The following is an 18092-nucleotide window of genomic DNA, read 5'->3' as shown; positions in this document are numbered from 1 at the left end:
GGCTCCTGCCCAGGCAGCTGAGGGCCCCAAGGAGGGAACCTGTGAGATTAGAGGCCAAAGTCCTTTGGAAGAACAGAACTGACGACATGAGAATCACCGCCAAAGGAGAGATTATAGGTGTGAGAGAATGCATGAATGAATGAAAGAACAAAAGAGCCTACATTTATTGAGCATCTCTGTGCCAAGCCCAGGCCAGACTTTGTTTCATCCATGTAACAGCCCTGAGAGGCTGGTCCATTCTCACTCCTCAGTCCAGGGAAGTGGACCAAGGTTCAGAGAGGTGCAGGGGTTTGCCTGAGGTCCCACAGCACATGAGAGCAGAGGTGGGCCAGGAGTCCTCTGATGTCCTCAGCCAGGCCCCCTTGGAAGCCCAGCCTTCATGCTGCATCTGTGGGACAGGCTCTTAAGCTGTAGTCACAGCTTAGCACTTGGGCAGCCCACATACGGAGCCACCTCCGACCCTCCAACAGCCCAGAATGTCCGTTTGTGGGAAATTTCAGTTTGTCTTCCCCTCCCCAGCCTGTGGGCTCCTGGGGCCAGAGACCCCATCTAATTTATCACTAGGCACAGAACAGTGGCTCAATAAATGTTTACTGCATGAATTGTCACATGGAGAAGAAAAAAAGGGGGCAATGAATGAATAAGTGGCAAGTTAACTGGCCTCTCAAGCCAGCCTTGCTCTGCCCTGCATGCCCAGCATCCTGGCCATTCTAGACAGTAAGCTGCCCACACCGCCTCATCACTGGGCATGATACAGGGCTCCCTGCCTCTGGAAGCCAGGCGGGCAGGCCTAGGGCTATGCTGAGGCAGGAAACAGTGTGTTGTACTCCTCCTGGAAGGTAAGGTCCTTGAATCTCCGCACGGCCAGGGCTGCGGTCAGGCTCTGCCAGGAGAGAGCAGGGGTGAGGCCAGCAGGGTAGAGCTGGAAAGGCAGAGTGCGGGCAGTGGGGCTGGCTTCAGTGGGCCAGTGGACACCTGCCAGTGGACACCTGCCAGTCAGCCTCCAGACCTGCCCTTGATGTCCTGTGAGCCCCCCCCTCTGTGCAGGACTCCCTGCTCCCTAACCCCACCCCACAGGGCAGGGTAGTGCCCACTCCCCAGGCACCTTCTCTGGGCTGAGATCCTCTGGGGTCACCTGGTTCTTTCTGCCCAGCATTGGGGACACAAAGAGTTGGAGTGACCACAGCTGGCCTACTGAGGCATGAGCCACAGGTCTCCTCCTCCAAACTCTAGCTCTCACTATTGTACTGGGGGAGGTGGTGGTCCCAGGAGAAAATGTATATCCAGGGGCCCTCAAAAAGATAAAGAAGTCACCCGAGGACAGACCCAGGAGGGCAGGGCAACAGGAAAGGCTGGCTGCACAGATCTCGCAGGAGGGGCTAGAGCCTGCTACCTATACACAGCCCCTGGTCTCCTGCTTGCAGAGAGCTGGGCTGAGGCCTGTTGGAAGGCCCATGGGGAGCTGCAGGTGGGGAGGGGAGAACCCTAGGGATGGGCACATGGAGCTGTTGTGACCCCACATGTCTGTAGGAGGGAGATGAGAAAAACAAATAGAGATAACCTGGAATGAAAGGGAAAGGGGGCCAGCCTTGTCATGCCAGTGGGCACTCGAGACCATGGGGCCTAGAGCCCCAAAGGGGTGCCTTCTGGCCAGGCAGGCCCACAGTCATGCTTCCTTTGACCCACATGATATTTTTTTTAACCTGAATAAATTGCAAACACCTAAAGATCCAGTTTCACAAGAAATTCAGCTTTCTGGCTTTTCTGGAAAACAAAAAGACCTGGTCTCCATGGGGCCCCATTCCTGCTTGGGAACAGGGGCCACGCAGAGGAAGGCCTGAGGAAGGGCGCGCACACGCCACCCGGCCCACTCACACTTCTCACATTCTGCCTGCCCCATGGGCATATGAGTGTGTGAAACCCGCCCCAGGTCCAAGCTCCCAATCTTATTGATGGGAAGACAGAGACCCAGGTCTCCTCTAAGGCCCAGGCTTCTTCCCAGCCTTGGAACCTTGAAGACTTACCTTCCCATCTAGGCCTCAGCTTTCTTGTTTGCAAAAGAGTAACTCCCCGTTAGCAGAATATCTCCCCACCACGCAGCTACCAGAGTGGTTGGGAGGGGCATCATGGCCAGAGGGAAGGTGCTCTGCACCACAGTGCGGCTTCGCCATCACCACTTGACTGTCCTAGCGGGGACGGCCAGTCTTTTTCCTGAGGGCGCAGCCCCGCTGTGAGCGGTGAGGGGGATGCAGGGGCGTGTGTGGGCTCCAGGAAGCAGAATGGAGTCCCTGGCTATGCTGGAAGGCCACCAGCCGGGAGGCTGGCAGGGGTGGGCAAGTGTGGGCTGGGGGGCAGTGTACTCACCCATGTGAAGATGGAGAAGAAGGAGAAGGTGATGGCGGCCCGGGCCGCATCTGTCCCTTCATTCATTGGATTGTCCTTAGGCTTGGAGACCTGCCATTGGTTGGCCAGGTAGCAGAAGCCCACGAACCAGAGGAAGGCCCAGAAGGCTGGGGTTTCCACCAGGGCCGGCAGAGCCACAGGTGGGGAGAGGGCAAGGGGAGGAAGCAGGGAGGTTCAAGAGTGCATCTCCCATGCTCCCCCACCCTCAGGGGGAGAGGCAAGGGGTGCAGACAGGAGGCAGGGAAGGTCGGGTGAGAACAGGCAGGTCGGTTTGGTGAGAGGGGTGGGAAGGAGGAGAGACAGAGAGAGTGTCAGTCAGCCTGGGCCCTCATTTCTCTGACCTCAGCCAAGCACAGACTTCCCAGCTGGACCCCTGGTCCACCGCGGACCACCCGAAGGCCTGCAGCTCCCCTGAGGAGCACCTCCCCGACCTCCCCACAGCCTCCCGGTGAGCTGGGCAGGGGAGGAGGAAGAGGCTGGGCAATGGGGGCAGCCCCACCCGGGCAGGTCTGATCCTCGGCCTCTAACGTGCTTGCGGCCTCACTGAGCCCCAGAGGTTAGTGGGGGCCCAGGGTCTACCCAGAGAGGAGCAGAGCTGCTCGGAACTGCGTGTGCGCCGAGGCGGTGGGCTATCCAGAGCCAAGCCCCTCCGAGAGACTCTGCCGGGGCTCTGCAGAACACAGTGTAAGAGGCACGGATTCCATCCTAGTTCCCTCAAGTCTAAGGGACCCCAGGACTCACTGCCTGCAGTCCGTGCATCCTGGCAGTGCCAGGCCGGAAATGGGGGCAAGTCCCATCCAGAGACCGAAGACCACAGCCTCCCTGACCCTCGGCCAAAGCGTTCACCAACTGCCCCTAGAACTCACGGGGCAGAAGTCAGGTCACCTCTGCCAAAGGCCATTTCTGAAGGGCAAGGGCAACGGGTCGGGTCAGCTCCCCACTCCCAGGTCTTGACCCTTCTGAGGTCTGGCTGGCAAGAGGAAGAGGAAGACTGGCATTCCTGGGGCACTGGCTGTGCGCCTGGTCACCACCTTGTTTGATTCTCATGAGGCCCTACCAGGGAGGGGGCACAGAAAGGCCCCTGGAAGCAGAGATGAGCCCTCTGGATGCTGTGACCCCCCCCATCCCCACTGTGGAGCTGGGGGCCATCCTGGGGTCACAGCCCCAGGCCCGGCCCACCACTCTCTGCTGCTAGCCATGTGACCCCAAGTCCATCCCTTCACCCGCCTGCACTTCAGTTTCCTCATCTGGAAAACGGGAGAAGGGTGGCAGCTGCCTTGCAGGCACGCGTGCAGGTCAGCGGGTCCACGGCGGGGCCAGCCCTCTGCAGACTCCTGTGCTGGGGAGAGCCCCCAGGGTGCAGGGCTCACCCGAGACGCCGATGTCGGACAGGACGGCTTTCTTGCGGTCCTTCACACTGCTGATCTGCGGGAAGTACGCGTCCAGGGCCAGGTAGAGCAGGCAGGTGAGGAAGGCGAGCACGCCCACGGCCACACCGTAGCTGCAGGCATTGGGGTTGCGGTTGTAGATGCAGAACTGCTCACCCTCGGAGCTGCTGTTGAGGTAGCCCTCGTTCACAATGGAGCCGAACACCACGATGGAGAACACCTGCGGAGCACAGGGGGCCAGGCGCTAGGCGTGAGGCCCAGGCAGGCCCCTACGCAGAACCAGCCCGAGGGAAAGGATGCTACCAGTATCCCTCGGCTGCTGCCTTCCCCTCTGTGGGCCATCTTTGACTCCAAAAGCCATGAGGCTGGTGTTAAGCAGGCATTTCGGAGGAGCCCAGAGAGGGAGGGCAATTTGCTTAGGGTCACACAGCACGGAGATGACACTCCTTTCCCCAGCTGCCAGCACTGAGGACCCTCTGCTCACAGATTTGGTCCTACACCACCATCAGCCAGGTCCTGAGAGGTCTTCCTGCCAAGTAGCCACCCCCAGGGGCACATACCCAGCTGCATCTTGTGCTCCTCTCCTCTCTGCAGAGCCACAGGCTCTCCTGGGGTCTCAGGCCCTGTCGTTGGTCGCACTCTTTCCTGTTGCCAGGCCCTGCGACACCAGTCACAATTCTGCCAATGGCAGGGCACCTGCACAACCCCAAGTGTGTTACAGGTGGTACCTCATTTACCCCACGACCCTCCACACAGGTTTGTTTCAGCTGGGTAGGCGGCAAGCCAAGAAGACTCCACCTCCTGGTATTCACACCCTTATGAGATCTCCTTCCCTTTGATTGTGGACTGGGCCTAGTGATTTGCTTGTGACAAACAGAATATGGCAAGAAGTGATGGATGTCCCTTCTTCAAGGTGGTTACAAAGACTGGCTTTCATCTGGCCTGTCCTCTTTTGCCCCCCATTGCTTGCTCGCTCTGATGGAAGCAGCTGCTGTGTTTTGAGCTGCCCTGTGGAGAGAGGCCCATGTGGGAAGGAACTGAAGGCGGCCTCCAGTCAAAAGCCAGCAGGGAACTGAACCCCTCAGCCCGCAAGGAACAGAGTCCTGCTAGCACCATGCAAGTGAGCTTGAAAATGGATCCACCCTCCGCCTTCAGATGAGACTGCAGTCCTGGCTGACCCCACAACTGTGGCCTGTGGGATACCTTGAGGCAGTGGTACCCAGCTGAGCAGATTCCTGACCCCAGGAACTGTGAGGCGACAAATGTGTGTTGTTTTAAGTCACTATACTTGGGGCAATTTGTTACACAGCAGTAGCTAACTAATACAAGCAGTATCATTGTTTTGCAGATGAGGCAGTTATGGTGCAGGTATTGGTTAATATGCTGAGGTTCACCCCACTGGTAAGTGGCTGGCAGACCTGGCTTCAAACTCAGGAATCTGACTCTAAAATTCATGCTTTTCTTTTCCTGCAGGAGGAAATGAGTACAGGGTGTTTTGGTGGGGTGATGAAAACATTCTGAACGAGAAACAGGATAACTGCACAACACTGCAAATGCCCTAAATGCCACTGAACCACTCACTTTAAAATGGTTTATTATATGTTCTGTGAATTTTTCTGCAATAAAAAAAAGAGAAAGGATTGCGGGGCTATGTTCTGGTTCAGCCTTGGGCACAGAAGCGGGCCATGGTGGACCATGAGCCACACATTTGCTAATCCGGATTTGGGACTGTATGCGTGCCCACAGTCCTTCAGGCCCAGGCAGGTACCCTGGCTGACAGCTCTGCCTCGTCACAGGTTCCCCATGGCCCCATGAAGCAGAGAGGGCAGTTCATGCTGCCCCCCCAGTTAACAGTCAGAAAACCTGGATTCAGAAAGAGAAGGTGACACTGTTGTCAGCAGTCCGGGCTGACCCTGAACCCACATTCCCTGATTCTCAGCCCTGTGCCCTTTTCCACCTGACCGAGTTGACGCAGCCCTAGGAGGTGGGCCCTGAAGAAGGTGTGGTATTTCCAGAGACCCAGGGGTCAGCAGAGAGGCACCAGAGTGGCAGGATCAGCAGCGTGACTGGAGAGCCAAGTCTGACGCTGAGGGGCACAGGAGGGGACAGACAGGAAGTCCTGACTTCAGAGCAGTTTTCAGAGGGACTCCTGGGCTACTGACACAGCCCAGACACGCAAGGCAGACCCCACACACCAGGAGACAAAGACCGGCTCTGACAGCCGCTGCTTGGGCTGTGCACTGCACAACTCCAGGGACCACCGCTCAACAACTCCTTGGGCCTGCGCACCAAGACAAGTCCAAGGCTCCTACTAGACAACTGCCAGGTGGGGAATCTGAGGCCCAGGCCCAGGGACCATCAGAAGCCAGCCATCCGGAGACTGGAGAGCCTCTGGATCAGAGGGAGACTTCAGACACCGAGGGCAGGACTTCACACAGACCTGCTGGATTCAAATCCCAGGCTGCTGGTCGTGCCGTGTGGCCTCAGGCAAATGAGCCTACCTCTCTGAGCCTCAGATGGGTGCTCTGTAAAAATGAACCTTCCCTCAAGGGGCGATGGGAGAATGACATGCAATTACCCAGAGCAGAAGAGTGATAATAGGGGCTTAGTGAGGGTTCACTCCCTTCTCCAAAGGGCCCAGGAAAGAAGGCAGACCACCTGCTGACAGACTCCCTGGGGGCTGGGCTGGAAGGGACACGCTGCTGCTGGAGGTGGGAACAAGGGAAGAACCCCCTTCCAAAAGCAGGCTGGGAGGAGCTGAGGGGGAAGCAGGCAGGTGGAAGTCTGGGCCCTGGGGACAGTAGAGGAGGAACCATTAGGATGGGGGTCTCTCAGGGGAGAGAAGCTGGGAGACCTCGGAGAAGCCAGGAGGAAAGTGCTGGAGATGATGTGTTCCCCAAGAGGGTAAGAAGCAAGATCAAAACACCCTCCTGGGGACCCCACGGGGCCCTGAGCGCAGCGGAAGGAGAGGCCTCGGTGCCAGCTCCCTGCTCCCAGCCCTCCGGCTCCCCGCTCCAGGCCCTCCTCTCCATCCCACGGCTCCAGCAGCCACGGGCCTTGGGCAGGCACTCATCACAGGTCACGGCTTCTCGGTGGTGCCTGGCATTGTGCTGGGTAGACGGGGAGGTGTGTCAGGGGGGTACCACACCCATGGAGACCCTGCTGTGGGGCAGGAGTGAGGGGGCAAAAGGCTGGGTCTGGTTACCTAGGCTTGCTGAATCCTACCTTAGCCACTTGTCTAGCTGGGTGACCTCAGGTAAGGGGACTTAACCTCTCTGAGTCTCACTTCCCACATATGTAAATTGGGACAACAATGGCATCTAACCATGGACATGTTGTGAGGAGTGGATGAGAAACAGCGTATGATAAGGAATAAGCACCCCAGGATGATAGACTGACACCATAGGAGTAGATAACTAAGGCAATGACGTGGCGGCAGATGCTGGAGGGAGGCAGGGGTGGCCAGGGAAGGGAGCCCTGCAGCGGTGATTTCTGAGCTGAGCCGAGAAGGAGCCAGCCTTGCGGAGATCAGGGGAGAAGCGTGTTTCAGGCAGAAGAGCAGAAAGGGCAGAGGCTGAGTGGGAAGAGGGGGTGGCTGAGCAGTGACCAGGGAGCAGGGCCAGAGGGGCCTGGGGAAATGGGAGGCAGATGTAGAGGGAAGGGAGACGAGGCCTCTTGGGTCACAGCCGGGGGGATGCTGAAGTCAGTGTGTGTGTGTGAGAGAGAGAGACGGCTGGCTCTGCGATCACAGTCCCCACCCTGCAGCATGAAGGTCACTTAGGCGGTTCCCTGCCACCTTCTGGCACAATCCATGCTTCTCGGGCTGGCGGTCAAGCCCTCCATGCACCTGACCTGCCCATCTCCCCTGGAGCCTCATCTCCTTCTGTTTGCCACCAATGGCCTATTTCACATCTTCTCATGCCCCAGCCCTTTTCGCTGTTTCCTCTCAGGTCCTGAGCTCTGACTGTTCTTGTTCGGTGGAGGTGGAGCAAGCTGCCAGGGCATGTGCCAAGAAACTGGCCGCTCTGCACCCACAGGGCCCCCTGCATTCAGGGCTGGGCTTGGGAGGCCTCATCTCAGAGGCCAGAGAATTGGGGCTTGCCATCAGTTGTTCATTCATTAAGCAGTATTTCCGGAGCACCTCATATGTGCCAGGCCCTGTGCAAGAGGCTGAGGAGGTGGCAAGATCCCTGCTCTCACAAGGGAGACAGAATAAGCCAACAAATGTGTAGGTAAGGCTTGACAGGTGTCCTAAAGAAGCACAAGGTGGGGCAAGAGGAGACAGACTGGGTGACTGTGGAGGCCTCTGATGAAGTGACCTCTGAGCAGAAACCTGACTGCAGTGAGGCAGAGCCATGCGGACATCTGGGAGAAGACTGTCCAGGGAGAAGTAACCACAAGTGCAAAGGCCCTGGGGCACAAATAAACTTGGTGTTAAGGAGGCGCACAGGGGCCAGTGTAGCTGGAGCCCAGCGAGCAAGTTGAGGCCACAAGGTAGGCAGGGGTCAGTGTCCCCAGGGCCTTGAGGAGCAGGGTGAGTTCAGCTCAGGCTTCAAAGTGGGAAAGTGATTTGATCTGACTTAGGTTTGAAAAGAATTGCCCTGGTTGCGATGGAGAAAGACCGTAGGGGCAAAGGTGAAAGCAGGGAGACCAGCTCAGAGCTAAGCAGTGCCCAGGTCAGGGGTGAGGGGACTGGGCTGGCGTGGGCAGTGGTGGTGGTGAGAGTGATGGGGTGCTGAATATATTCGGAAGGTAAAGCCACCAGAACCAGCTGACAGTCTGCTGCGGGGAGTGAGGAGGAGCAAAGGGCAGGTTGGGGAGGATTAGGCTTGACAATCATCAGGATATAAGTGTGCATGCCATGTCTCCTGCAGGCCACAGGGCTGGGCCAGGACACAGAGCCTCACCTGGACCAGGCCTGGTAGTCTCCAGATGGAGAGACTGAGGCTCAGTGAAGGGAAGAAATGCTGCCAAGGACACACATCCAGCCCCTTGGGGCCTCCCAAATTCCATCCAGGACCCTCTAAGCCTTGGGTTGACTCCTCCATTTAGATGCAGTCTCCCCACCCTGAGTGGAGAGAGACCCCAAGAGCAGGGCACGGGCCTCCAGTTCCTGTTCCTTGGCTGCTCCGTCTGCAGGAGGACGGGCGTCCCCTTAGCACCTACTATGTGACTGAAGTGCATGCTCTTAACTCCACGTTGCCCATGTCCTTATTCTCATCCTACAGCTGCGTCAGGGGACCTGCCCAGGTCCCACAGCCGGTCAGGGGTGGGCCCAGATTCAACCTGAGTCTCTGAATCCCAAGCTGGTGCTCTGAGTCAGGCGGCCTCTGGATGACTTGCTAAGGCCAGATCTGCAGGGACAGCAGAGAGCCGCAGAGCAGCCACCAGAGAACCGGAAATTAAACTAGAATGAAATTCTATGCTGGCCACAGAGGCAGAGGCATCCTGACAAGCGGGCCTGCTGCAGGGACGGGAGACAGAACCAGCAGCCCGGAAACAGGAGAGGATAGAGGGTGTCCTTGGAGAGGACCAGGAGAGGCTGCTGGTAGCTGGCAGGCCCAGGAAAAACCATTGTGCCAAAGAAAATGTTCACAAAAATAAAAAGCACCCAGGTGAACAGGCCAGGCTGGCTCTTTGTTTTTTTTGCTGTCTTTATAATCCAATCCCGGGTCTTTTTTTTGAGAGGGCATCTCTCATATTTATTGATCAAATGGTTGTTAACAACAATAAAATTCTGTATAGGGGACTCAATGCTCAAAGCACAATCATTAATCCACCCCAAGCCTAATTCTCATCAGTCTCCAATCTTCTGAAGCATAACGAACAAGTTCTTACATGGTGAACGAATTCTTACATAATGAATAAGTTCTTACATGGTGAACAGTACAAGGGCAGTCATCACAGAAACTTTCGGTTTTGATCATGCATTATGAACTATAAACAATCAGGTCAAATATGAATATTCGTTTGATTTTTATACTTGATTTATATGTGAATCCCACATTTCTCCCTTGTTATTATTATTATTATTATTTTTTTTAAATAAAATGCTGAAGTGGTAGGTAGATGCAAGATAAAGGTAGAAAACATAGTTTAGTGTTGTGAGAGCAAATGTAGATGATCAGGTGTGTGCCTGTAGACTATGTGTTAATCCGAGCTAGACAAGGGCAATAAAACATCCACGGATGCAGCAGATTTCTCTCAAAACAGGGGGGGTGAGGTTCTAAGCCTCACCTCTGTTGATCCCCAATTTCTCACCTGATGGCCCTCCTGTGACTGTGCCTGTCTTAGGTTGTTCCTCCCTTGAGGAATCTTACCCGTCTCTGGCTAACCAGTCATCTTCCGGGGCCATACAGGGAAATGTAAAGTTGGTAAGTGAGAGAGAAGCAATACTGTTTGAAAAGGTTAGCTTTTTACTTCTTTGCAGATTTATGCCCTGTGGCTTCTATGCCCAGCACTTGTCTTGAGGTATCTTTACCACTTGGAAGAATTATGATACTCGGTAAATTCGATATGAGGCACGAATTCTATTTAAGGGTTGTAATTAGGAAGAAAGAGGAAAAGCTATAGAAGTAGCAGATGGAAGAAAACATGGGAAGATTATTTCTTTGACATATCTTCTTGTAGAGTAACTTAAGCATGTATAGGTTTTAAACTACTAATTAAATTGCACACACACATTAACATAATAGGAATACAGTTACATAACCAAAGCAGACCTATAATTGCCAGCCATCTCCAGTGAAACCGAGAAAACCAGTTAGGCACCCTAGGCATTTGTGAAAATTTATCTATGATATGATGGATCCAAGCCCGGGTCTTTTAAAAAATGGATCCCAGATGGCACTTGGAGCAGAGCTACATCCAACTCAGAAGAACAAATGGGAAGGAATCTCAGACTCTCGGCATTTAAGGATTTGGCGCTACTGTACTCAGAGACACACAAAACAGACCCCAGAACTGCCAGATCTGCCCTGGCCTCACCTCTCCCCCTCCCCACTCCGCTCAGCCATCCTAGAGGACGGCTGTACCCACCTCCCAGAATGCCTTTCCCCACTTTTTTCATCTTTCAAATAGGAGCGAACTCCTCACTCTTTAAGGCCCTGCTGAGAGGTGGCAACTCCCAGCTGCCTTCTGCGACACCCTCCTTTCCGATCCTGCACGCACACCTGATACAGACCTGTCTCCCCCACCAGACCTTAGCCAGCCTCAAAGACACTAGTTCATCAACTGGGTGCACCTGACAGAAATCATGTCATCTAACCCTCACCAAAACCTCTAAAGAGAAAATAAACCTAAAAGCACCCCTACAGATCAGGCTCACTGAGCCCATTTTAGAGAGAGGGAAGCTGAGGCTCAAGCAGGCTGGTCCGTAGCAGGTAAGCAGAGTGCCAGGCTTGCCCAGACCCACCCCCTAGAGCCCTATTCCAGAATGTGAGCCAAACCTCTATCTTCAGTTGCCTCCCCAGCAGTGAATTCCAGACACCAGACTTTAGGATCAGCATGAGACACAGGAGGGACACCTGCTGTCCCCAGCCACATTGCCACCCAACGGTGCAGGAGGGGCTGGGCTCCCGTGACTACAGACGGCAGGCTAACAGGGCCACTACTGGGCACCAAGCTGACCCAGGCTCGAGGAGGTGGGGGAGCTCGATCCAACCAGCACAGGAAGTCAGCAGTCACTGCTGTTTGCCAGGAGCTTCCAAGAGGTGGCTTTAAACATCCTGAGACACGGGCTGAATTCTCCCCCGGGACAAGCTCTAGAGAAATGAGATGTGGAGCCCACAGCCTTGCAGTCCTGTCAGCTCCCAATGGCACAGTCCACCTCAGCCCAGAGAGGAACGTCTGGGAACAGATGGCCCGGAGGAGTCCCTGGTCCCTGGCCCGCACTGCAGGCAGCCAGCTGCCCTGCTCTCTGCCTCTCTGCTCCGTGGTCTGGGCTGCTGCCCACCTCCAGGCTGCAGCACTGCTTGTCTGACCCAGGACATCCTCCTCCCCGGACTCCGGGTCTTCTCCAAGCCCACTCTGGGGGCAGCCAGGGGGGCTCACCCTCCCCAGCTCTCACCAGTTCCTCCGGGGCTTGAGGGTGAAGTCCTGTCCCTAGACTGGCTCTGAGGTCCCCCCGTTTGGGCTGCTGGTCTCACGTCCAGCACCCCCCGTCCATCTACACAGTGGCTCCCACCCAGGTGCTCAGACCGCAAACTGAGTTCATCCTCCAACCCCATCCAGTCTGGCAGTTGAGCCTATGGCTTCATCCTCCCCCAAATAACCCTCAGATCACTCCAGGCCCCCAGGCTGGTCCAGGAATCCACCACCTCTTGCCAGGTGCCGAAAGCAGCTTCCTAGTCTCTGTCCACTCCTGCCCCCTGCACTCTCCCCTCCACAGCAGCTGGAAAGATCTCTTTGAACCTAAGTCAGATCATGCCACTCCATGCCCACCTACCCACACCCCAGGGTGGAACCCGCCTCCCCACTGCCACCCTCTCAGACCCCTTCCTGCCACTCTCCTCTCACTCACTCCAAGCTCCTTCCTGCCTAAGGGCCTTTGCACTTGGCTGTTTCCTCTGCCATGGAAAACCTAGAGTTTCCCACATCTCCCAGGCTGGCTTCTTCTCAACAACCAAATCTCAATGCAAGACACCTCCTCAGAGAAGCCCCCCAGACCCGACTCCCAGATCTACAATGTTCTCCAATAGTCTGATTCATTTCTTTGATGACATCATTACATAACTTTGCCCCATTATGGTTTAGTTGGGTGTGCGTCTCCCTGCCCCCACAAAGACCCACAGGAAGGGGCAGAAAAGGCTTCAAGGGGAGTGAGTGGCTGGCCTGACAGATGGGCAGAGGTACAAGCAGCACAGGAGTCAGGGGAAGGAATATTCCTTCCTCAGCACCCCGGCTTGGTCTCTGCGTGCACACCCCTGGCCACAGGGGGCTCACTCCCTGATGCGGGGCTGCTGAGCCCTCTCCTTTTCCAGAGCTGACCCTGCCTTTCTGTCAACGTCCCCACCAAAGTCCTTGATCCTGCTTCCTTGACCTTCAGGGAAGGCTGAGCGAAGAAAGGAGCAGCCGTGCCTTTGAGGGATGAGTCAGGCTGCCAGGGGCCCCCCTTCACAGAAACGGCACCCTGCCTCCCCAGGGTCACGTGAGGAAAATGGCTGAAGCCAATTCAGGGGCACATGACAGGCACTGGGCTGCCACTCGGCTTCCTGAGAAGCCTCATGGAACCACAGGGCTGAGGTGGGGTGGGGGAGCTCCCAGGGTCCCCCTTCTCTTCCCCTGGCCAGGCACCCTGCTCTGCAGCCTTGGCTGTGACCTGCTGGAGATTAGACCATAATCTTCGGCAAGCTGTCCCTAAGCAGCCAGCTGTGGGGGTGGGGAGCGGGCTCTGCTGGGCAGGGGCCTGGGCCAGCGGCCCTGTCCCCGAGGTCCTGAGATGGCCCAGGTGATCCGAAGGCTCTCCCTTCTCTCCACCCTGTCCCCAGCTTCACCTCCTGTGGCTGGATAACTGCAAGGGGGCAGGGAAGCTCGTCAGAAAGGGGAAACTGAGACCCAGTGGTGGGTCCTCGACTTGCCCAGGGCTCACGCTGGGTGGCAGAAGTAACTCCCCACATTCCAGTCTTCCTCACCGCAGGTCCCGCTGCCTCTGGCCTTTCTGAGGCTGGGGAGGGGAGTATGGCACTGGAAAAGGGTGTGAACACCAACCAAGCACTGCCTAGTCTTTCCCAGGTGGGACCTCACTTATGCCCCAGGTAGGCAGTGCTGTCCCCATCTTACAGATGGAGAAGCCAGAGCTCTGTGCAGTCTCTCAGCTGGTAAGAAGGGCACGGTTATCCACCCAGGTCTGCCTTCTCTTCTCACCTCCAAGCCTGCCTCTGCCCTGCTGACCTCTACATGCCTGACACTGTTCACTGATTCTATCCTTCTGTGGAAATTCCAGGTCTTCAGAGAGAGTCCAGTCCCAGGCCCTGTCTCACCTTTTAGAAGAGAAGAAAGACACAAAAGGGGGAAAGCCCTCTACTTCGAGAGATCTTATAGCCTTTCATATAGAGCACAAAGAAAACAGGGAGGAAAGAGCAAGCCTGGGGTAATCCTGGAAGACTTCAAAGGGGAGGTGATATTTGAGCTGGGCCTTGATTAGGTGGGAGACCTGAATGCAGACGGTGGGAGGAAGGAGGAGGGCAGAGCAGTGCAGTTTCCCAACTTGTTTATCCACAGACAGAGCCCTTACAAGATGCCAGGTACCATCTGGCAGTATCAGATGCGGTCCCACAGGGGTGCCAGGGTGGCTGCCTCTCATCGCCGCTCTGCTGCACCTCTTGGCCTTTCCCGTGCAGTTCCTTCTGCCTAGAATGCCTGTCCCCTTCACCACCTGTCTGGCTCCTTCCCCCTCATCTCAACCCTACTGTCACCTCCCTGTCCCTGAAGGGAGTGAGTGACAGATATGCCCTTCATTGCCCACCAAATGTGGCTGAAAGCCATTAATGACAATTGGCTACTGGAGGCAACAAAAACGGTCATGGATGATGGAGAAGTAGGGGGAGTAAGCCTGAGTGGAGTGCACGTGAGAAAATGGGGAAGAACCTGGGAGATGTGACCACAGACCAATCTTCTGAGGGACCAGAGGAACGGGTGAGGGGATGGGAAGGGCCAGAACGGGGAGGGTGAAACCCTGGGGAGGCCAGGTGTGAGAAGGCAGAAGGCGGGGATGGGTGGGCTCTGCCAGGTGAGCGTGAGCCACAGGGGGGTCCAGCTGGAGAAGGGGTGGGGGACCAGGAGGACCACGGCAGGAGGGTCAGTGGCTCACAGGTCCCAGGCCCAAGGACCACTGGAACCGGGGTAGGTGAGGCAGAAGGCTGAATGCCAGGTGGTGGAGTGAGGGGGCCACCTGAGGGCACGCAGCTACTGGAAAGAATGGCCAGGCCTCAGATACACCTGGTGAGCGTGGCTGAGACAGGTGAGGCCTGTGGGCAGAGGAGAGGCCAGGGAACCGAGAGGCCAGGTGTGCTTAGGACCCCAGAAGCTGGCATGCGATGAGCAGGATGAGAGCTGGAGTGGTGCTGGGTGGGGGCAGGTGCCGAGTCCCGGATCTCCAAGGAGCAGGAGGTCACCTGGGGCTGGCCTACAGTGACCACAGTGGCTGCCCCAGAGCTGGCGTGAGAGTCAAGGCTGGGGAAGGGTGATCTGGAAGCAGCTGCAGGAGCCGGCAGGACCCTGCCCACTCCAGGCCTGGCAGAGTGAGGGGAGGAGGGGAGGAAACAGCCCACTAGGAGGGCTGCCAGAGAAGCAGGTGGTGGGGGTGGGGGTTTACAATGCAATTTAGAGCTAGGGATGGGGGGCCACTGAGGACTTGAGGACACCGGCCGTGTGCCCCTGGGCTGTATGAGTTATTGAGAAGTCCTGGCTCGCTGGGATCCTGGGTGATCTGACAGCTTGGGGCTGTCCCGGCCAGAGCCACCCCTTCCCCAAGTCCTCTTCACCCCACACCTTCCTCCCAGCATGGCGGAGCTAAGCAACAGTCCATCGCTGAGAGGGAAGGCTCCTCCAGAAACACAGGGGCGTAGGTTACCCTGCCAGGCTCCAGTGACAATCTGCTCTGCTTACAGGGGGGTAGGTCCCAGGCCCTCTTGCTACAAGTCCCCAGAAAGGACTGTGGTGGCTGTGGGTCTTTGACTTCTTTAACAACCAACCAATCCCAAAGTTCCCAATCTGCAGTCCCCGAGGGGCAGAGGTGGAGTTCTTTGAGGGCGGAAATGTTGGGAACCACCAGCCCATGTGACTACCCTTTCCTGTTTGTCAGATGGGGAAACTGAGGCCCAGAAAGCATGGCATCTGGCACAAGTCAACTGCCATTCGGGGCTGAAGGGGGTGCAGAATGTGGCCTTCCCCAGTGCGGACAATCCCCAGTGCCCTGCCCTGCTTCTCCTCCCACCAGGCAGCTGGTTCTTCTGGTCTGGGCGCCAAACGCGGCTCCCTCGCCAGCTCTGCCATCTGCCCTCTCCCTTCCTCCCTCCTCCTGCTGGTTTTCCTCCTTTCTGCCCTTCCTCTCCCAGCCTGTGTTCTTTCTCCTCAGGCTCAGGCCTGCCCAACAGCTTTGCACATGCAGGTCATGTGGGATTCCCTGTGTGGCTGGGGACTCCCTGAAGCAGGGAACCGGGGCCACATCCTTGAAGCCAGCCGCAGGCTGCCATCCCAGCAGCTCCAGCAATGCCGCTGGGCCTTGACTTCTCACCTAAAATGGGGGTAACAAACCCACTTGATGGGGATGTCACATGCCTAGGAAGAGTGACTGTATGGTAGGCCTTAAATGTCCATTTTCACAAACCTCTGAGCCCACCCCAACCCTGGCACTCAAATCCTATTACAGATGAGGCCTGGGAGAGCTAGGATTTCCCAAGTTCCTGCTCTGTGGTTCTTCCTGCTCTGGATGCCAAACCCCTGGCTCTCCCAGGCTTCCCCAGCTCCCCTGCTGCCCTCATACACAAGGAAATGCCCAAGAGGCATGGCAGAAACCTACGAGCCAACATCTGAAGAACTCCTTGTGGCTGGCCCCATCTGAGCCCTGAGAGGGGATGGCCCTGAGCGCCACAGGCAGCGGAGGAGAAGAGATTCCAAGACTGTCAGTGATAAACGTCAAAGGCACACTGGCCTTATGTCCATGGCCCTCGCACCCTGACTAAGTGACAGGCTGTGACTGGTGCTGGAAGAGGACAGGCTGGACAAGACCACACACTTCCTGCCAGGACACCTGCCTCCAGAGCCCTCTCCCGGACACACCTCCACGCGGCAGCCATAAGGAGCTTCTGAAACATGCCTCTTCTGTTTAACACCCCTCTCTGTGACTCCCCACCGCCCTCAGATGAAGTCCAGCTTGTGTCTCTGTCATCTAAGGCCTTTTCTGAGCTGCCCCCCGGCCTCTGGAGCATACTCAGAGTGTGGTGTCACTTGCGCTCACACCAGGGGCTCCCAGGAGCTCACCACTACCTCTAAAGCCACTCAGGACTGGTGCCTCCAGAGACCTGTACATGCTGTTCCTTCTTTCTGGACTGCCCCTCCCCACTTCTTTATCTGAATCAACTCGGTTGTCACCCTGAGAACCGTCCACACCCCCTGGCAGAGGTAGCTACTCCCCAGCTGATTTCCTTCTTGTAGCGTCCCAGGGCTCGCAAACAGTGCTTGTCACTGGACTGAGAGCATCTCTGGTGGGACACACAGACTGGCACTGAGCAGGGACTTGGCATTGTCCCTGGATGAACCAATGAACACCAGAGCTGGCTAGGGGCTCTGTCTCTACACTGGGCCCTTCACCCACCACAGCAGCAGGCTCCAGAACATCTACTGGGGGTGGCTGGGCATGACAATCTGCTTGAGATCAGGGACAAAGGGTCTCATCTCGAAGCTGGTATTCCCTCATTCGAAGCTGAGATAGTGGTCCAAGCTCGGAGCTGCCAGAGGGCTCACCAGCTCCTTCCCCACCTTCCCAAACCTGGTTAATTCCTCAATTCCTGCTGTGAGTAATTAATTACCCTGTTAGGTCTGGGAAGGACAGGAGGGGGAGGGGGCAGGGGCAGTGGGAGGCTGAGGAAACCTCAGTCAGGAGACAAAGGGGGTCCAGCAGGGACAGGGAGCTCAGGTCCCATGTGGGTCCAGGTTTGGTGAGGTTCTGAAACACACAGTTTGGGGGCCTTCTTTCAGAAAAATAACAGAAAAAGATATTTCTTTCACAAATTTTACAAAATCACAAGCCCATGGGCACACATGGTGAGGGCTCCTCCAGGGCTGTGGAAGGGGAAGGTGACAAAGGAGTCCAGCATCAAGTGCCCAGCCATCTCAGTGTGTCTGGGAAGGAGGGACTGCCAGGAAACATGAGTGCTAAGCTGGGAACTTTCTGGCAAATCAGGATGAACTGGTCACCTTAGCCCCGGAGCTCAGGCTTCATCAGCTTGAAGGTGAAGCTTGGTACCTCCCAGACACGGGGACTGGGAGAGGGTGAGGGTGGGGGCAGGTCTCCAACTGCACCCACTGCATGCTCCTTCACATGTCAAATGTCACATCGCACCACACATTTTTTAAAAAGACTGGAAGCAGACAGCAGCCCTCCCTAAGTGGTGGGATCACATGTGGTTTTTCCCCCCGATTTTTTTTTAATTGTGGTAAAATACATACAAGATTTACTACCTTAACCATTTTTAAGTGTATAGTTAAGTGATATTAAGTACTTTTATACTGCTGCAGTTGTCACAAGTGATTTTTATATTTTCCAAAATTCAGCAGGTATTACTTTTATGATGAGAAAAA

At 56.1% G+C, this 18092-nt stretch overlaps 1 protein-coding gene across 4 annotated transcripts in view; it reads right to left on the bottom strand.

The window, feature by feature from the left end:
* Positions 1-18092, bottom strand: part of LOC108397364 (TGF-beta-activated kinase 1 and MAP3K7-binding protein 1) — a 77247-nt gene that overhangs the window by 56636 nt on the left and 2519 nt on the right. For 3 of the 4 annotated variants that reach the window (XM_037006927.2, XM_037006929.2, XM_037006926.2), the window contains exons 2-3: positions 3774-4011; positions 2365-2510 (exon numbers count right to left, since the gene is read on the bottom strand). In XM_037006927.2, the coding sequence (XP_036862822.2) occupies positions 2365-2510; positions 3774-4011 (384 nt within the window). Of the gene's footprint in view, positions 1-574; positions 884-2364; positions 2511-3773; positions 4012-18092 lie in introns of those variants that run through there. The other variant, XM_037006930.2, reaches the window with a different exon arrangement.

The sequence above is a fragment of the Manis javanica genome, chromosome 10, assembly GCF_040802235.1.
Source record: "Manis javanica isolate MJ-LG chromosome 10, MJ_LKY, whole genome shotgun sequence".
NCBI classification, from domain to species: domain Eukaryota; kingdom Metazoa; phylum Chordata; class Mammalia; order Pholidota; family Manidae; genus Manis; species Manis javanica.
Note: the sequence above shows the minus strand (reverse complement) of the source record. Positions and strands in the feature narration are given on the sequence as shown.